The sequence below is a fragment of the Micromonas pusilla genome (genome assembly GCF_000151265.4).
Source record: "Micromonas pusilla CCMP1545 genomic scaffold MICPUCscaffold_8, whole genome shotgun sequence".
In the NCBI taxonomy this organism is placed as follows: Eukaryota; Viridiplantae; Chlorophyta; class Mamiellophyceae; order Mamiellales; family Mamiellaceae; genus Micromonas; species Micromonas pusilla.
In genome coordinates, this window is record NW_003315889.1 from 1,129,423 (window position 1) to 1,145,661 (window position 16,239).

The window sequence follows — 16,239 nt, forward strand, 5'->3', positions numbered from 1 at the left end:
GCCGCCGCCGCGGTGACCGCCGGCGACCCCGCGGAAGCGGTCGCGAGCGCGATGAAAGACCTCTCGGATCTGAGCGCGACGAACGGCCAGCTCATGCTCGTGTCGTACGCGGAGAAGGATCCGCCGTTGATCGCGAAGGTTGGCATGGGCGCGAAACGCGTGACGTACTACCGGCGAAAAACGCAAGGCGACACGACGGGCCGAGCGCTGACGCACGGGGGGACGCGCCACGTCGTGGACCTGCGACCGGAAGCGTCGTCGCCGTTCATAAGCGAGCTGCCGCCCGGGCAGCCGCAGGAGGCGTTGGAGACGACGTTATTCCGCGCGCCCATATTCCAGCGGCGGATCAAATCCGACGAGGGTTTGTACATTCTCATTCGCGGGCCGCACGGCGAGCTCTCGCTTCGCGAGGTCACGGAACATTTCGTCGTCGGACAAGAGGAGCCGCACGTCGAGGTGTTCCAGCCGAACACGGACCGCCTGCGCGACTTCGAAGAGCGCGCGGTGAACGCGGCGTGCATATTCAGCCTGCTCAAGCAGCGCGCGGACCGCGTCCCGGAGTCAGAGATGCGCGTCAAGGTGAGCGACATCGAGAAGATGTTCCACCGCGCGATTCAGGGTAAGGACATCAAGCGGCGGATCCGTCAAAAGATTCTGCTCCCCGTGCGCCCTCCCGGGTCGCGTCGACGCGCGGACGACCTGTACGACGACGACGCGGACGAGTTCGAGTTAAACCCGACGTATCGCTTCGAGGACGACCTGATGCTCCACAGGATGTGCCCGCCCGAAGACGTTTGCGCGTTTGACTCGATGCGCGCGGCGAGGAGTAAGCTCGAACGCGGACGCACCGCGGACGAGGTCAATCGCATCCGCAAGCTCATGGGAACGTCCGCGACGCAGATGCTCAACGCGTTTCAGATGATTTACAGATCCACGCCGATCGCGCAGAGGAACCGGTTCCGCGACTTGGAGCTCATGCTGCAGCTGCAGCCGTGGGCGCAGACGACGGAGTTTCTCGCCGCGGTGGGCGGCAGAGCGGTGCTTCATCTGGACGCGTCGCGGAAGATGCGGGAGAAAACCGGGAAATTTTATCACTACGTCCGACGGCAGCCGCCGAAGGACCCGGACATGCCGACGACCGCGAAGGTCAAGCCCGGGACGGTCACGGGCACGGACGCGGACTTGAGGAAGCTCACGATGCCGCAGACGGAACGCATCTTGACCGGGTTCGGCGTCCCTCTCGCGGATATCAAAAAATTACACCGCTGGAAACGCATCGGGTTGATTCGCGAGCTCTCCGGCGCGGCGACCGCGGATAAGAACGCCGCGCACGAAGGCCTGAGCCGCTTCGCGCGGTCGCTCCGCGTCGGCATCGCGCAGCAGATGCAGGAGCAGAACGACGCCGCGAATAAGATTTACAAGGCGATGCGTAAGCAGTTTTACGATAAAAAAGCCGCGCGCGGCGGCGGCGGCGGCGGCGGCGGCGGCGGCGGCGGCGGAAGCAGCGACGAGTCCGACGGCGACGACATCGACGGCGACGACGACGACGATGACGACGACGAGAGCAGCAGCGACGAGTCCGAGTCCGACGACTCCCTCGCGGACGAGCTCGAGGGCGCGATGGACAAGGACAAACGCGACGGTCCGGACGAGGACGAGGAACGTCGAGAGCTCGAGGAGATGCGGCGGATGATGAAAGAGAAAGAGGACGCGGCCGCGGAGGGGGTTGCCGATGGGGGTGCCGCCGCCGCCGCGGCGGCGAAGGACGCCGCGCCGGACCCAACGAAACCGCCGCCGGGGAAGCGTTTACAGCTCAAACGCATCATCACGCGGACGTACCCGGACGGGCGAGTGGAAAAGATTGAAGACGACGTCAGCGCCGCCGTCGGGGACGCGTGGATGAAAGCCAGGCGATTAAAAGACGACGGCAAAACGGTAGATCTCGAAGCGGCGGAGAAGGCGGTCATGACGATTCTGTATCCGAACGGCGTCGAGGCGGAGAGCATCGGTATTCAAGGCGACGGCGGCGCCGCGGGCGGCGCGAGCGGCGCCGCGAGAAGGCAGTCCGGGGAGGGGTTACCCGCGAAGACCATCAAGGCGCCGAACTTCCACGGAACTTTGGACGAGAAAGAGGAGCTCATCCGGTTGCGCAAGCGCACGATGGAGAAGGTGCGGCGGCGTAGAAAGAAGCTCGAAGAACTCAAGAAGACGAGCGGGGTGTCGCAGCAGGATCTCGCCGCGTTGGCCGCGGGGAAGGAAGCGTCCGACGCCGCCGCCGCGGAGGCGCCGCGGAAGTCGCTGAAAATCGCGCTGTCGCTCAAAAAGCCGACGCTGCCGCCGCCGAGGGCGTCCGGCGGCGGCGGTAAGGCGAAGGCCGCGGCGCTGAAATCCAGGCTTGGGACGACGTCACGGTTCCGGAACGACTCCCGGGATGGCGTCATATCCGACGTCATCAACAAAGTCAAGTCGGAGCCGAAGTACCAGGCGTTTTGCGCCCCGGTGACGCGGAAAATTCTCCCGGATTACGACAAGTTCGTGTCGCGCAAGATGGACCTCGGCACGATATCCAGAAACCTGTCCAGAGGCGGCGGCTACGTCTCCGTGGACGCGGTCATCGACGACGTCAAACAGATCGCGACGAACGCGCGTTTGTACCACGAAGCGGACGAGGACGTGTTCCTTCGCGTCCCAGAGGTGCCGCCGCTCGCCGACGCGCTCGTGGAGGATTTTTTGAAAGGCGTCGAAAACGTCGTTGGGGCGTTGCGCGCCGCGGACGCGACGTTCGACATCGCGGCGTTGGCGAAGGCGTTGGGGAGGGACGTCGACGGGGACGCGAGGGCGGCGTTCGACGCCGCGGCAGCGGCGAACCCGAAGCCGACGCCGGGCGGCGAGGGAGGGGGAGGAGAGGGCGCGGCTGCGGCGGCGGCGGCTGCGGCGGCGGCGGACGGTCAGCCCGCGGCGCCGCCGGTGAAGGCGGAGCCGGACGCCGCCGCGGCGGCGACGGAGCCGAAGGGGGAGCTGATGTCGGAGATACAGCCGGCGGCGGACTGACGATAGACGACGGACGGTGACGATGAAATAGGCGTCGTAGACGCGACGCGACGGATGCGTACCATTTTCTTCGTTCGATTCATAACTTCCCTCTCGTCGTCACCGCGCCTCCTCCTCCTCCTCGCAGTCAGCCGCACCCCGGCGGCCACGTGAGCTGCTGCCCGCCTAACACGTGCAGATGCAGGTGGTACACGCTCTGGCACCCTTGCACGCCGTCGTTGATCACGACGCGGAACCCCTCCCCGAGTCCTTCGTCCTTCGCGACTCTCTGCGCGGTGAACAGGAGATGCCCTAACAGCGCCTTGTGCTCCTCCTCCGCGTTGCTCAGGCGCGTTAAACCCGCGCGGATCTTAGGGATCACGAGGAAGTGCGTCTTCGCCTGCGGCGCGACGTCGCGGAACGCGAGGCACAGGTTGTCCTCGTAGATGACCGTCGCGGGGATCTCCTTGGCGACGATCTTGTCGAAGATGGTCGGCTCGCCGCTGTTCTCCATGCCCTTGAGCGCGGCTTCGATCGCCGCGGCGCGCTCGTCGCCCGTGCCCGCCATCGTGGATCTCAAGCGCGACGCGGGGGGGTGGGGGCGCGAGTGGAGAGGTGGTGCGAGAGGATGAGGATGAGGAGTAGACGCGCGCTGTTGGAAGCGACGGGCCGCGGTGAGGGCGACGCGACTCGCGGAGCACGCGGCGCGCATCGATCGAATGGCGGTCGCCGCTAACAACGGCGAAATCGACTCGAGGCGGTTTCGTCCAGTCGGACAACTAACAGCAGTCGGACGGGCGAAGGGGCCATTCACAGATCGTCGCGCCGCGCCGCGCCGCGCGCGCCTCGCGAAAAGCGAGCCATGAAACCCAGCGCGTCCACGCCCGACGCGCGGTAACCGTCGTCGAACCCTCCCTCCGCTCCCTCCCTCCTCCAGTCGTCGCGAGAGGATGGGCGGGTGCCAGTCCCTGCAGGTGAGCCTCGGGTGCATCGATCATCAGCTCGAGAACGCGGAGGGAAAGTACCAGAACAAGGACGCCTTCGCGGCCGCGCTCAGACGGCGGGATTCGTTCCGGTTCTTCACGGAAGCGAGGGAGGCTAAGGGCTTCGCGCCCGGGTCACCGATGGCGAGCAGCGCGGGCGGAAAGAAGGACGCCGTCAGCGAACGACGATTCCACGACGCGCTCGCGCGGTTGCACGCCATGTTCCTCGACGGCGCGCCAGACTTGGCCGGGCAGCTCGACAGGGTGGGATTCACGCGCATCTTCGGCTTGAAGCCCGACATCTTCTGCGACCGCCTCGTGAAGATATTCGACCTCGACAACTCCGGCGAGATCGGCTTCCGAGAGTTCGTGTACGGCCTGTCCAAGTTCCAAGTGGACACGTTCGAGCGACGCATACAGTTCGCGTATCGCCTCATCGACCTGGACGGCGACGGCTCGCTCGATAAGTTTGAGCTCCTCAGCGCGGTCAAGGCGGTTTTAGATTCCGACCACTCGCAGTACAAGCCGAAACCGCGGTCGCAGATCAAGCTCGCGTTTCGAGCGCGGCCGTCGACGTACAACCCGATCATCCCGGGGAACCCGAAGGAGCTTCAGCGCGAGGTGGAGCTCATGGCGCGGAACATGGGCGCGACGAAACGCATGGGATTCAGCGAGTTTCAGCTGTTGGTGTCTCGGTTTCCGCAGATGTTCGTCCCCGCGGAATATCTGTACCGGCTTCTGAACGTGAACAGCAAAGACGCGGGCGTGGTCGTCGCGGGTATCAAAGAGCACGGGATGACGAAGCTGTTGGCGCACTTGGGGAGGTTCAACGTCGACGGCGACACCGCCGCGAGCGGGTTTCTTGATCGCTCGGAAAAAGGCCCCAAGTATCGATTCACCGCCGCGCGGTTCGACGACGTCGAGGACGGCGACCCGGTCATGAACATGGACGCGCCCAGCGACGCCACCGACGGGCCGCCGTCGGGGGGTAGCAATGCGTCGTCGTCGGGGAATAATACCGGTCGACGGAACGGCGTTAGAAGGAATAAGTACGCCGCGGGAGAAGACGATGGCGACGACCGCGACGGCGACGGCGACCGCGACCGCGACCGCGACGCGCGACGCGCGCGTTTGAGAAGCGTCTCCGGGAAGCACTGGGGCTGCAGCGTGTGCACGCTGCTGAATCCGATGGCGAAGAGCGTCTGCGCGGCGTGCGGAATGGCGCGCGCGGACGTCGTCGTCGCGAACGCGAACGAACGCGGGGAGAGAGCGGGGAGAGAGCGGGGAATGACGACGCCGCCGAAAAAGAAAGCGTCGTCGTCGTCTGCTGGTTCCCTCGCCGACGGAGTCGCCGCCGACTCGCCGCCGCCGTCGCGGAGCCGCTCGGGGGGCGACCTGCGCGACTCGAACGGGACCGGGACGAGCGGCGGCGGCGGCGCCGGCAACAGCGCGCTCGCCTTGCGGAAGTCCACGTCGCGGTTGAACCAAAAGACGAGGGAGTTTCTCGAGTGGCGGAGGGCGTCCGGGCCGAGGAATCGATGCACGGACGAGATCAAGACCTTCATGCTCGACATCGGTCTGTCGAACCACGTCGAGACCTTGAGCGAGGCGGAGGTCACGACCGTCGCGGATTTGGCGCTGATGTCCGACGCGGACATGAAAGAGATCGGGCTGCCGAAAGGGCCGCGGCTGCGGATCGTGGACGCGTTGAAGCACGGGTTCGGACGCGGCGGCCTCGGCGGGCACGGCGGCGGAGGGTTCACGTGCAAAATCTGCATGGAAGCCCCCGTGGAGAGCGTGTTGAAACCGTGCGGGCACTCGCTCATGTGCTGGCGGTGCGCGCAGAACGTGAAGCAGTGTCCGGTGTGCAGGCGCGGGATAGACGAGACCGTGCGAATGTTCGTCTCGTGGTGACGAATTTCGGCGGCGTCTCGTCGCGGTCCGCGCGTCGCCGCGGCGTCGCTCCCGGAAGTCCTACGTGTACGTACTTATTAGTCTACTAGTCCTCTCTGATCTTCTCTATAAAGGTATAGGCTTGAGCAACAGCGCCGCGTTCGGCACGAGCCCCGCCTCCATGAGCGTCTCGTCGTCGTCCGCGTACGCCCTCGGCGGGTACGCGCCTCGTATCTCGAATCCCAAGCCGACGTTCTTGTCGTCCTCGTCCTCCTCCGTCGCGCGCTTCAGGTACGCGCGAAGTTTTCCGACGGTGTCCGACGCTCGTAACGTCAACGCGTACATCCGCCGTCCGTCCATGCCCTTGACCCGAAGCGTCGTCACCTCGTTCGGAGACACCGCCGGTCGCCGCGACGGTTCATAAACTGAACCGTCGTTCGTCTTCGCCGCCGCCGCCGCCATGCCGGCGATGAAGTGCTCCCGACGGCACGTCGTGTCTAGGTCGACGACGCCGCCGCCGCCGCCGCCGCCGGGCTTCGAACCGCAATACGCCGCGATGTCGCCGCGGACGTCGATCACGTTCCCGTCTCGTATCACCTTCTCCGGGAGCTTCGCGAGAAACGCCGCGGTCTTGCCCTCGCCGCCGTGGCCGCGGCGTCCGACGTGGTACGCCGCCTTCGCGCCGACGCCGTCGACGACGCCGTCGAGTCGCGCGGCGACGCCGCTGAACGCCTTGAACCCGGGGTCGAACGCCTCGCTCGTCTTATCGATCAACTTGAACGGCACGCCCTCAGGGTGCGTGTGCTTCATCTCGGACGGGAAGTATCCGTCCATGAGGTCGGTCACGAACGCGCGGTTGCTTTTCCCTCGCGCGGGGTCGCCACCGCCGTCGAACGCTCGAAACGGACCGTCGCGGAGAATGAACCCGTCTTTGAACAGCGTGAGCGGCAATGCGGACGGCATCACGAGCTTCCGTTCGCCGTTGCTGGACTGTTGCACCACACCCTTGCCGTCGCCCGCGGCGTGGTTGAGCTCCTTCAGGGACTTGAGCAGTTTCGTCATGTCCACGGCGTACGCGTCGCCGCCGCCGCCGCCGCCGCCGCCGCCGCGCACAGATTTGGTTTCTTTTTCCGTCGTCGTCGTCGTCGTCGCCGCCTTCTCCGTGGCCGACGACATCGACGCCTTCGCAGCGGCGGACGCTCTCCGCGACGGCGGCGGCGACGCGGGCGCGGCGCCGCACGGCACGCTCGCGGGAGCCGTAGCATCCTCGTCCGACGGTGGCGAACGCGACCTCGACTTCGCGTCGCCGCGACTGCCCAGTTTCCTTCCCGCGCCCGCGCCGGGCGCGCCGCCGCCGTCGACGCGTTCCTCCCTCGCCGCGGCGGCTCTTCGCTCCAGCCGCGTCGACTTCACCTTCCTCTCGCGCGGCCGCCGTCCGTCGATCGCGCCGCCGCGACGTTCTTCATCGCCCGCGCCGCCACCGCGATCGGGTTCGCCCACCCACGTCATTCCGTAGTCTTTCAAAAAACGCTTCATCGCGCGGTTTTCACCCTCCGCGCTCGCGAGCGCGCGCGTCAGCGCCTCCATCTCCGACCGCAGCGCCCTTCTCTCGTCCTCGTCCTCCTCCTCCTCGTCGTCGTCGTCGCGCGCGTCGCCGCCGCTGGACGACGTCGGGGAGCCACCGCGTCTGTCGGACACGGACACGTGTCTGTCGGACGCGACGAACCCTCCGTTCGGCGCGCCGCCGACGGCTCTGGGCGCGCGGAGTCTCCGACGCAGCGATTCGCACTCGTCGCGCGCGAGCGCGAGGTCTTCCGTCTTGCGCTGATTCGCGCTCCTCAGGCTGATGACCTCGCGCTCGAGACCGCCCTGCGGGTGGAGCGATCGAGTCGATCGGCGAGGGGAGGGGCGGGGAGAGAAGGGCTCGGGCGGTGAGCGACGCGACGCGACGCGACGCGTCGGGACGGACGAGGAACGGAAACTGAATATCCGGATGTCGTGTCGGCACTCGGGGGGACGAATGCGAATGCGCGCGCGTCGTCGCTTTCGCGCGAGACGCCGCGACGGGGCGGGGGGTCGACGCGCTCGGGGACGCGCGCACCAGCCGACGCGCCATGGACGTGAGGACGTCCTCGCTCGCTTTCCCTCCGTTCTCGTTCTTGCTCTTGTCGCTCAGCGGCGGCGGGTGCCTGTTCCGCGGAGGAGGCGGGCGCGGGGGGATGATCGATGAGTCGAGGGCGCGGGCGAGGCGAGGCGATCGATGTTGACCTTCGAGGAGGTCCGCGGGACGAGGACGACGACGCGAGGAGGGCAGCGCGCCACCGGCGAGAGTCGATCACGGGCCGAGACGCGCCTTCGAAGGTCCGCGAGGAGGCGATTGTCCACGAGCTCGTCCAGCTTGGCGTCGCGGTCGACCTTCCGTCGAGGGATCATCGCGCGCGGACGGACGTCCGCCTCTCGAGGAAGCGCGAGACGTTCCGGTGGCAGATCCGACGCGACCGACGCGACGCGGCGGCGGCGGCGACGGCGGCGGCGACGACGCGGGACTCCGCTCGACCGCGGTGCGCGCGCGCTCGGGGAGAGCGTGCGAGCGGCGCCGCGCGGGGCGTGCGGCGTCGACTCGCGGGCGCGCGCTGGTGTGCGCGAGTCGCCGCGACGCGGGACTGACCGGAAGCGTCGTTCGTTCTTGACAAGACCGCGCCCGACCAGCCCTGCCAGCTGTGCGTCGCTCGTCCGGGGCTTCCGGAACGAGGCCGTCAACACTCGTCGAAGCGCGATGACGACGACCTGCGCCGCCTCCCGCGCGCTCACGCGCGCGGTATCGCGTCGCTCGAGACCGTGGCGCGACGTCGCGGCGTCGGCGTCGGCGACGTCGGCGCCGCCGCCGCGCGACCGCGACGCGTCGTCGTCGTCGTCATCGTCGTCTTCGTCGTCGTCGTCGCGACGATCTATCCTTCTCGGCACCGTCGTCGGCGCGGCGACGGCGACGGCGACGGGCGTCTCCCTCGCGTCGCCGCCGCGCGTCCTCGCCGCCGCGCTCGGGTCCGTCCGCCCCGCCGCGGAGGCCGTCGGCGGGCCGCTGCTCCCGCTCGCGGACTACGTCGCCGCGCTCGACGCGGTCGCGGTCGAGCTCGCCGCCGTCGCCTCGGAGCTGCGCGACGCCCTCGGCGACGCCACGTCGTCGTCCGCCTCCGCGAGCGACGACGGCGACTTCGCGTACGACGACCCGGAGCTCGCGATCGCGGCGCCGCTCGCTTCGTCGACGCGCGCGGCGCTCAAATCGCGCCTGCACGCGAACGCGCTCGGCGCGTTCTGGGTCACCGCGCGCGGGCTCGATCGATACCTCTCCTCCGAGCGATCGCCGTTCGCGCGCGACCGCGAAGATCTCTGGAAACTTCTCCCGGAGAAGACCGGCCCGCTCGGGCGAGCGCTGCAGCCGGACTTCAACAACCCGGACGACCCGCTGTGCTTGGTGTACTCGTGCGTGAACGACCCGAGGGCGCCGCCGTCGATCGACGTGCTGTACGCGTTGAAGCTGTTGGACGAGGGGCTCGCGACGAAGGGCGTCACCGCGCGCGGGTTGCTCGGGAACGGTGCGTCGCGTGCGATCTGATGCCGACACGTGTCATTTTGCGCGAATATCGACCACACATTTACATACACATCATCACATCTACTCGGATACGATCGCCCGCTGACCAATCGTGGTGACCCACCCTCGACGTATCCCCTCCCTCTCGTCGTCGCGCCGCAGCGACGGACGCGGCGGAGAAATTGGAGACGTACGCGGCGCTCGTGAAAGCCAACGCGGACGCGGACTTGATCGACACGGAGTGGGTGAACCCGGCCCCGAAAGGATGGGGACGAATAGGCATTTGATCGCGAGAGCGGAAGTAACAACTTACTCGCCGTAGTACGTGTACGCACGCGCACAGTAAAGGAACGTAGGCACTCCTCATCGTAGGGCCCTATCATCGCGTCGTCGCGCGCATCGCGTCCGACGCCGCCAGCGCCATCGCCGCGAGTCGCTCGGCGCGAAGGACGTACAGCGCCAGACCGCGCCCTCTCGCGCGCTCGCGCGTCGTCCGCGCGGCGCGCGTCAGGAGCTCGCGCGTCGTCGTCAGCGCCTCCGTCGCGGCCGCGAAGTCGCCGGCCGCGGGGTCGGCCTCCTCGCGTGCGGCGGCGGCGCGTCCGACGCGGCTGATGAGGGTCGAGGGTCCATACGAGCGAACGTCGGGGTGGAGTTCAAAGGCGTCAGAAGCGGAAATGAAAGGCATCGAGGTGTGTCGGGATTGAACTCGAGGGATGGGCGGAGAGATGCGCCGCCGGGAGAGAAAGTCCTTAAGGAACGGCGTTCACCACGCCGACGCGGTCGTACGGGAACCAGTGTGAGAAGAACGCGCCCGAACCGCGCGACGACGCGCTCGGCGACGGCGAACGCGACGCCCGAGGACTCGAGCCGATCGCACGCGACGAGCGCTTCTTCGATCGGGCTCTCGATCGCGCGCGACAGCCGCGGCGTCGCGGGCGCGACGACGGCGACGCCGGCGCGAATAGGAACCGGTTCGAACGCGTCTTTGAACCGCGCTTCAATCGTCGAAGCTGCCGCGGTCAACAGCTCCGCCGCGAACGACGCGCGCGCGTCTCGAACGATCGCGTCGATCGCGATCGCGATGGGCGCCGCCGCGGCGGCGATGAACGTGGCGTCGCCGCCGCCGTCGTCGCGCCGCTCGCGCAGCGCGAGCGACGCGTCGAGGAGCGCGCCGGCGACGTCGCGCGCGAGCGCCGTCGCGGAAGCCGCGCCGCCCGCCGCGTTCGCGGCGCCGGCCGCGCGTCGTCCGCCGGTCGCCCGCGCGGCGCGCTCTCGGTCGTCGCGATCTCTCGACGCCGCGGCCGCGATGACGCGCACGGCGCCGGCGACGTACTCGCGCAGGGTCTCCTCGGGAAGCGGGACGACGCGCGGGTCGCCGCCGCCGCCTTCGCCTTCGTCGCCGTCGCCGACGCCGACAACCTCGAGGAGGAGCTCCGCGGCGACGAACGCGTCCGGGGCGTCGTCGACCGCGCGCGCGACGTCCTTCGCTCGCGTCGCGGACCTCGACGGCTCCGACGCCGGCGGCTTCATCGCGCCTCCGCGCGCGGGGGGGGCAGACGGCTTCGTCGTCGTCGTCGTCGTCGTCGTCAGCTTCGCGAGGCGATACGCCCTCGCGCGGCGCAGGAAGCGGAAGTCGTCGCTCCCGCCGCCGTCGTCGTCGCCGTCGCCGTCGTCGCCGGTAACCCACGCCGCGCGCAGCAACAGCGCGGATCTCGCGCTTCCGCCGCGCCTCCCGACGACGTCGCCCTCCGCGGCGGCGTCCTCCGCGGCGACGCACGCGGCGTCGAGCCGTCGTCGCAGCTCGCCGAGCGCGCGGAGCTCGCGCTTTCGTCGCTCGGCGTCGCGCCTCGCGGCGACGCGCAGCGCCTTGGTCATCGACACCGCGAGCGGGAGGACTTCGCCGAACGTCGGCGGCCGCGGCGGCGGCGGCGTCGGTCTCGTCGTTGGCGGCGTGGCGGCGGCGTGGCGGCGCTTCGCGGGCTTCGAATCCGGGGTCTTCATGGGGTCGTCGCGTCGCGCGCGGAGTGGAGTGGCGAGCTCTCGTCACGCGCGCGACCTTTCAAAAGCGAGTGCTCAGAAGCTACGACTCTTCACTTTCTCGCGCCCCCCTCCCCCCGCCGCCGCCCCCCGCCCAGATCCGAGCCATGCGGACGCGCTCGAGCACCGGTTTCAACAAAATCCCCGAGAACGTCGCCGCCGTCGTGTTCTCGCACCTCGGGGGCGACCCGACAGACCGCATTCGCCTCTCCGCGGTGAGCAAGGTGTGGAGGGACGCGGAGAAGGCAGACGCGTCGTTACCTGGCACTCCGAGGGCGTTGCTCGATGATACCCATACAATTCTTGTACATATGTTGCTCGATGATACCCATACAATTCTTGTACATTCGACGAAGAAGAGGCTCTACTGGTTGCGTAAAGCCGCTGATCGTGGAGACGCCGTTGCCATGAACGAGATCGGATACTGCTACCGCTTCGGGTACGGCGTGAACCGAGACTACACGAAGGCGAAGGAGTGGTGGGAAAGAGCGTCTGGGTGTGGGCACGCCGACGCGACCTGTAGGCTCGCGTCGTGCTACAGGTACGGCGATGGCGTGGAGAAAAATGAAGCAAAGGCAGTTGAAATTTACGTCAAGGCGACGGAGCTGGGATCAGGAGGAGCTGCACACGCTCTCGGGCGCATCTACGAACTCCGCTCGTGCGGCGTGGCGGAGAACAAAACGGAGGCGCTGAAGTGGTACCGCCTCGCGGCGGAGCGCGGCGTTTCCGACGCGCGAGTGTCAGTGGACAGACTCGAGCTCGAGCTCGCGGCGGCCTAGACGAACGAAAGAATAGCGCCCATTTGTACGTATCATTCACGACGAACGTTTCCGCGCGAACGGGAGCGTCCCCGAGCGCGTTCCGACGCGTCTCCGCGGAAAAGTGCCTCCAAGACACAGCTGTCCAGTCTCACACGCAGCGAGTTCTCGCTTTCTGTTCGAGCTCCCTCTCATCACACCCCTTCGCGCCGCCAGCACGCGCACGCATCGCGTGGACGCATCGAAGACGCGCGCGCGTCCGTTCACCGCGACGACATGACGTCGTCGTGAGGAAGCCGCGCGGGCGGACGGCGAACGACGACGACCGGAGCAGGTGCGCGAACCGCCGTCGGGCGCGAAGTCGGCGCCCGGTGATCCCTAGCCAGATCTCGTCGCTCGTCTCGCGGCTTCTCCTCGCGCGCGCTGCGTATAATCCTAAGGGTGCCGTCGACGCCCACGACGATGTTTCCTCTTGAAACGCAGCCACATCTCCTCGCGCGCGCGGCGCTTCCCTTCGAGGGAGGTACACCGCGACGGACGGTACTTGTTCGATCCGTCGCGCCGTCGTCGATGACAATCGTCAATTCTCTCCTCCTCCGAGACGAGACGAAACGGAACCCGCCCGCGCCGCCCCGCGAGCCGCCGCGCTGACGTTCGTTCGTTCGCGACCCATACCCATCCCTCCCGCGCAGATGACGGCGACGCGATGGACGCCGCGCGACGCCGGCGGCGAAGCGACCATCGCGACCTGGAACGACGAGCCCGAGGATGAGGAGGAGGAGGAGAATGAGACCGCGGCCGCGGCGGAGTCGTCGTCGTCTTCCGAAGACGACGACGCCGGCATGCGCGTCGCGGCGCTGCCCGCGGACGGCGACCCAGACTTCGACTCCGGCCCTCCGATGGACGGCCTGGAGTACCTCCGACGTGTGAGGCACGAGGCGAAGCAGGTACCGGACGTGATGGTGTCGTCCTCGATGCCGCCGGAGTCGCGGTCGCGGTCGTCGACGTCGACGTCGGCGTCGGCGTCGCTCGATCGAAGGCGCGAACTCGCGGCGGCGTCCGCGTCGCGTAAAGGGAGCCAGCTGTCGCGCGCGCAGCGTAACGCCGCGTGCGTGCCCGCGCCGCCGCACGCGATCATGGACCGCGCGTGGCGCGACGCGTTCCTCGCGGACTTTTCGGACGTCCGAGCGGCGATGACGCGCGCGATGGCGCGGCTCGGGAACGACGGCGGCGGCGGCGACGGCGCGCGCGCGGCGGCGGCGGCGGCGACGAAGGCGTCGGACGCGGCGCTGGCGGGCGAAGACGACGACGACGAGGTCGTCGTCGACGACGAGGTCGTCGTCGACGACGACGACGACGGTTCAGGGGATGGACATTCGCCGCATTGGTTCGCGCACGAGAGTCTCCTGCTCGAGATCGACGACCTCACGAGCGCGGCGTTGTTGCGCGAGCACGCGCGCGCGATCGAAGCGTCGGTCGACGACGACGACGACGACGACGACGACGGCGACCGCGACGGTTCGTCCCCTGAACCGTCGCCGATATCGTTCTCGCGACGCCGCGCGGCGTGGTTCTTCGCGCTGTCCGCGCGCGTGGGCCTCCCCCTGGACGCGGAGACGTCCGCGGCGATCAGAGCCGCGGCGAAGGCGCTGTCCAAGTTGCGCGCCTCGACGCGACGCGCGACGGATCCGTCGTTGCCGCGGCTGCAGGTGTGCTACGCCATTGCGGGGAGGTACTTCGGGCAGGGCGAGCCGGAGTGAGGACGCGACGGCGACGACGCGGCGACGGACGCGCGTCTAGGTGGTAGCATCGAGCGATAGGCGCGAGGGTAGACGGTATGATATGATAGAAGAATACGAAGGCGACGCGGCGACGCGACGAAGAGGAATCTTCTCGAAGAAAATCGCCGCGCGCGCGCTCGAAACCGCCTCTCGAAACCCGACCCCCGATCGTCCGACAGGGCATATCCACGACTCGCGGCGAAGGGGTCGATCCTCGTGTCCGAGGCTCGCGGCGCCGCCGTCGCCGTCGCTTCGCCGTCGTCGCGTCGTCGTCGTCGCGTCGTCGTCGTCGCGTCGTCGTCGTCGTCGTCGCGTCGTCGTCGTCCTCTCCTCCGCGGCCGCGATCGGCGCATGTGGGAGTTCACGCTCTCGCTGATCATCTGGGCGATCCGCGGGCTCTACTTCGTCGTCTTCCTCCGCTTCCTCCTCGTCCTTCGCATCCTCTCCATCGCCGCGATGGCGCTCGTGAGCGGGATGTTCCACGCCTTCGACGTCTCGTACTGGAGAGCGAAGATCTCCGATCGCAAGGCGAGACGCGCGGGCGGCGCGCGCGCGCAGCTGTCGAGCATATTCTTCGAGCCGATGGATCATCAGACGCTCGCGACGCACGCGCCCGGGTCTCCTCGCGCCGCGGGCGTGCGCCGCCGCACGCGCTCGTTCGCCGTCCTCGCGGAGGCTGAGAACGCGCAGCACCCCGAGGGCCCGACGCACCTGTACGTCCTGATCCACGGCCTCGGCGGCACGCCGCACGATCTCGCGTGCCTCGAGAAGAATCTGAAGCGCCGCGGCGGCGACTCCGTCCTGGTGCACGCGCCCGGGTGCAACGCGCTGACAAAGTCATTCGACGGAATCGCGAACGGCGCGAAGCGCGTCGCGGACGACATCCGCGCCGTCGTCGCCGCGCACCCGAGCTTGGTCTACATCTCCATGGTGGGGAACTCGTTGGGGGGCGTCTACGCGAGATACGCCGCGGCGTTGCTCTACGAAGCCGACGAGGACGACTCGCCGGGGAAGGGTCGATCGAACGACGACGACGGCGGCGGCGCTGATCTGTGGCGGAACCAGCCGCCGAGCCCGCGCGGGCCCGGGCGGAGCCCGCGCGGCGCCGGGACGATCGCGGGGTTGATCCCGGACACGTACCTGACGACGGCGACGCCGCACTTGGGGGTCGGGCCGTTCGGATGGATCGGGCTGTTCCCCGCGGCGGTGCGCGCGTTCACCGGGAATCTCATGGGGCCGTCGACGCGGCAGCTGATGCTTTTGGACGCCGGGGGCGTGGGGAAGAACCGGCGGGACGTCCCGCTGCTTGTGGAGATGGGCGAGGTGGGCGGCGAGGGGTTCGACGACGACGATTCGACTTCAATCGCGACGCCGTCGCTGCCGTTCATTCCCGCACTCGCGTCGTTCCGGAGACGATGCGCGTACGCCAACGCGGTGAACGATTTCCTCGTCGCGTACGAGACCGCGTCGCTCGACCCGGACGGCGCGCGGTGGATGCGCGAGCGCAGGAAGATGGAACGTCAACGGTCGCGCGCGCGCGGCGGCGGCGACGGCTCCGACGCCGCGGCGACCGCCGCGAACGAACATCACCACCACCACCACCACAGCATAACCGAGACCGTGAGCGACTGGGCGGACGACGCCGTCGGCGACAACGTCGGCGGGTGGGCCGTCGGGAGCGGCGGCGGATACCCCCCGGACTTCGTCGGCGGCGGCTTCGGCGGCGTCCCCAGGATCGTGGACGAGAGAGAAACCGCCGCCGCGCCGTTCGACGCGTCTCTGCGCGAGATGGACGACGCGCAGTTGAATCGATCGAGCGCGCTCCTGCGACGGCGCTCCAATTTGGATCTGCGATGGCAGCGGCGGATGAGCGCGGGGCTGAGGACGATGGCGTGGCATCACGTCGACGTGGAGTTTCCCGGGTTCGCGCCGCTCGCGCATAATAAAATTTGCGCGTTGCAGCGGGACCCGATCATGAAGTGGCTGTTCGCGGAAGGGGAGTTCGTCGTGGAGCACCAGGCGGAGTACTTGCTCGCCAGAGGGCCGCCGCTTAGGTAATCGTTGTCGAGGGTGACGCGGCGGCGAGCGACGCGATGTGATCTGTTGGATTTATTTATCATAGACTACGACTATCAGCTCGTATGCGTGCATCCGAGCGCGGGGGC

General features: G+C 68.2%; 9 protein-coding genes across 9 annotated transcripts in view; 6 read left to right on the top strand and 3 right to left on the bottom strand.

The window, feature by feature from the left end:
- Positions 1-3,051, top strand: part of MICPUCDRAFT_41115 (uncharacterized protein) — a gene marked incomplete at both ends in the record, with an annotated part of 4,851 nt that extends 1,800 nt beyond the window's left edge. Inside the window, one exon of the mRNA XM_003060471.1 lies at positions 75-3,051. Within this exon, the coding sequence (XP_003060517.1) occupies positions 75-3,051 (2,977 nt within the window). The remainder of the gene's footprint in view (positions 1-74) is intronic.
- A 127-nt stretch (positions 3,052-3,178) lies between these two features.
- Positions 3,179-3,544, bottom strand: MICPUCDRAFT_19304 (uncharacterized protein; the record flags this gene model as incomplete). Its single annotated transcript, XM_003060775.1, has 1 exon — positions 3,179-3,544. The coding sequence occupies one exon, from the start codon at positions 3,542-3,544 to the stop codon at positions 3,179-3,181; it is 366 nt and encodes a 121-aa protein (XP_003060821.1).
- A 610-nt stretch (positions 3,545-4,154) lies between these two features.
- On the top strand, positions 4,155-4,523 carry MICPUCDRAFT_19187 (uncharacterized protein; the record flags this gene model as incomplete). The annotated part of the gene is made up of 1 exon (XM_003060472.1): positions 4,155-4,523. A coding segment is annotated over one exon (369 nt), but the record flags the coding sequence as incomplete, so codon positions are not given.
- A 1,509-nt stretch (positions 4,524-6,032) lies between these two features.
- MICPUCDRAFT_19167 (uncharacterized protein) lies at positions 6,033-6,869 on the bottom strand (the record flags this gene model as incomplete). The annotated part of the gene is made up of 2 exons (XM_003060776.1): positions 6,033-6,403; positions 6,449-6,869. The coding sequence occupies 2 exons, from the start codon at positions 6,867-6,869 to the stop codon at positions 6,033-6,035; spliced, it is 792 nt and encodes a 263-aa protein (XP_003060822.1).
- Positions 6,870-8,682: 1,813 nt separating this feature from the next.
- On the top strand, positions 8,683-9,785 carry MICPUCDRAFT_60431 (uncharacterized protein; the record flags this gene model as incomplete). Its single annotated transcript, XM_003060473.1, has 2 exons — positions 8,683-9,499; positions 9,661-9,785. The coding sequence occupies 2 exons, from the start codon at positions 8,683-8,685 to the stop codon at positions 9,783-9,785; spliced, it is 942 nt and encodes a 313-aa protein (XP_003060519.1).
- Positions 9,786-10,026: 241 nt separating this feature from the next.
- On the bottom strand, positions 10,027-11,499 carry MICPUCDRAFT_60432 (uncharacterized protein; the record flags this gene model as incomplete). The annotated part of the gene is made up of 1 exon (XM_003060777.1): positions 10,027-11,499. The coding sequence occupies one exon, from the start codon at positions 11,497-11,499 to the stop codon at positions 10,027-10,029; it is 1,473 nt and encodes a 490-aa protein (XP_003060823.1).
- Positions 11,500-11,846: 347 nt separating this feature from the next.
- Positions 11,847-12,314, top strand: MICPUCDRAFT_19003 (uncharacterized protein; the record flags this gene model as incomplete). Its single annotated transcript, XM_003060474.1, has 1 exon — positions 11,847-12,314. The coding sequence occupies one exon, from the start codon at positions 11,847-11,849 to the stop codon at positions 12,312-12,314; it is 468 nt and encodes a 155-aa protein (XP_003060520.1).
- Positions 12,315-12,985: 671 nt separating this feature from the next.
- MICPUCDRAFT_60434 (uncharacterized protein) lies at positions 12,986-14,053 on the top strand (the record flags this gene model as incomplete). Its single annotated transcript, XM_003060475.1, has 1 exon — positions 12,986-14,053. The coding sequence occupies one exon, from the start codon at positions 12,986-12,988 to the stop codon at positions 14,051-14,053; it is 1,068 nt and encodes a 355-aa protein (XP_003060521.1).
- Positions 14,054-14,548: 495 nt separating this feature from the next.
- MICPUCDRAFT_69306 (uncharacterized protein) lies at positions 14,549-16,214 on the top strand (the record flags this gene model as incomplete). Its single annotated transcript, XM_003060476.1, has 1 exon — positions 14,549-16,214. The coding sequence occupies one exon, from the start codon at positions 14,549-14,551 to the stop codon at positions 16,130-16,132; it is 1,584 nt and encodes a 527-aa protein (XP_003060522.1). The 3' UTR covers positions 16,133-16,214.
- Between the last annotated feature and the right edge of the window lie 25 nt (positions 16,215-16,239).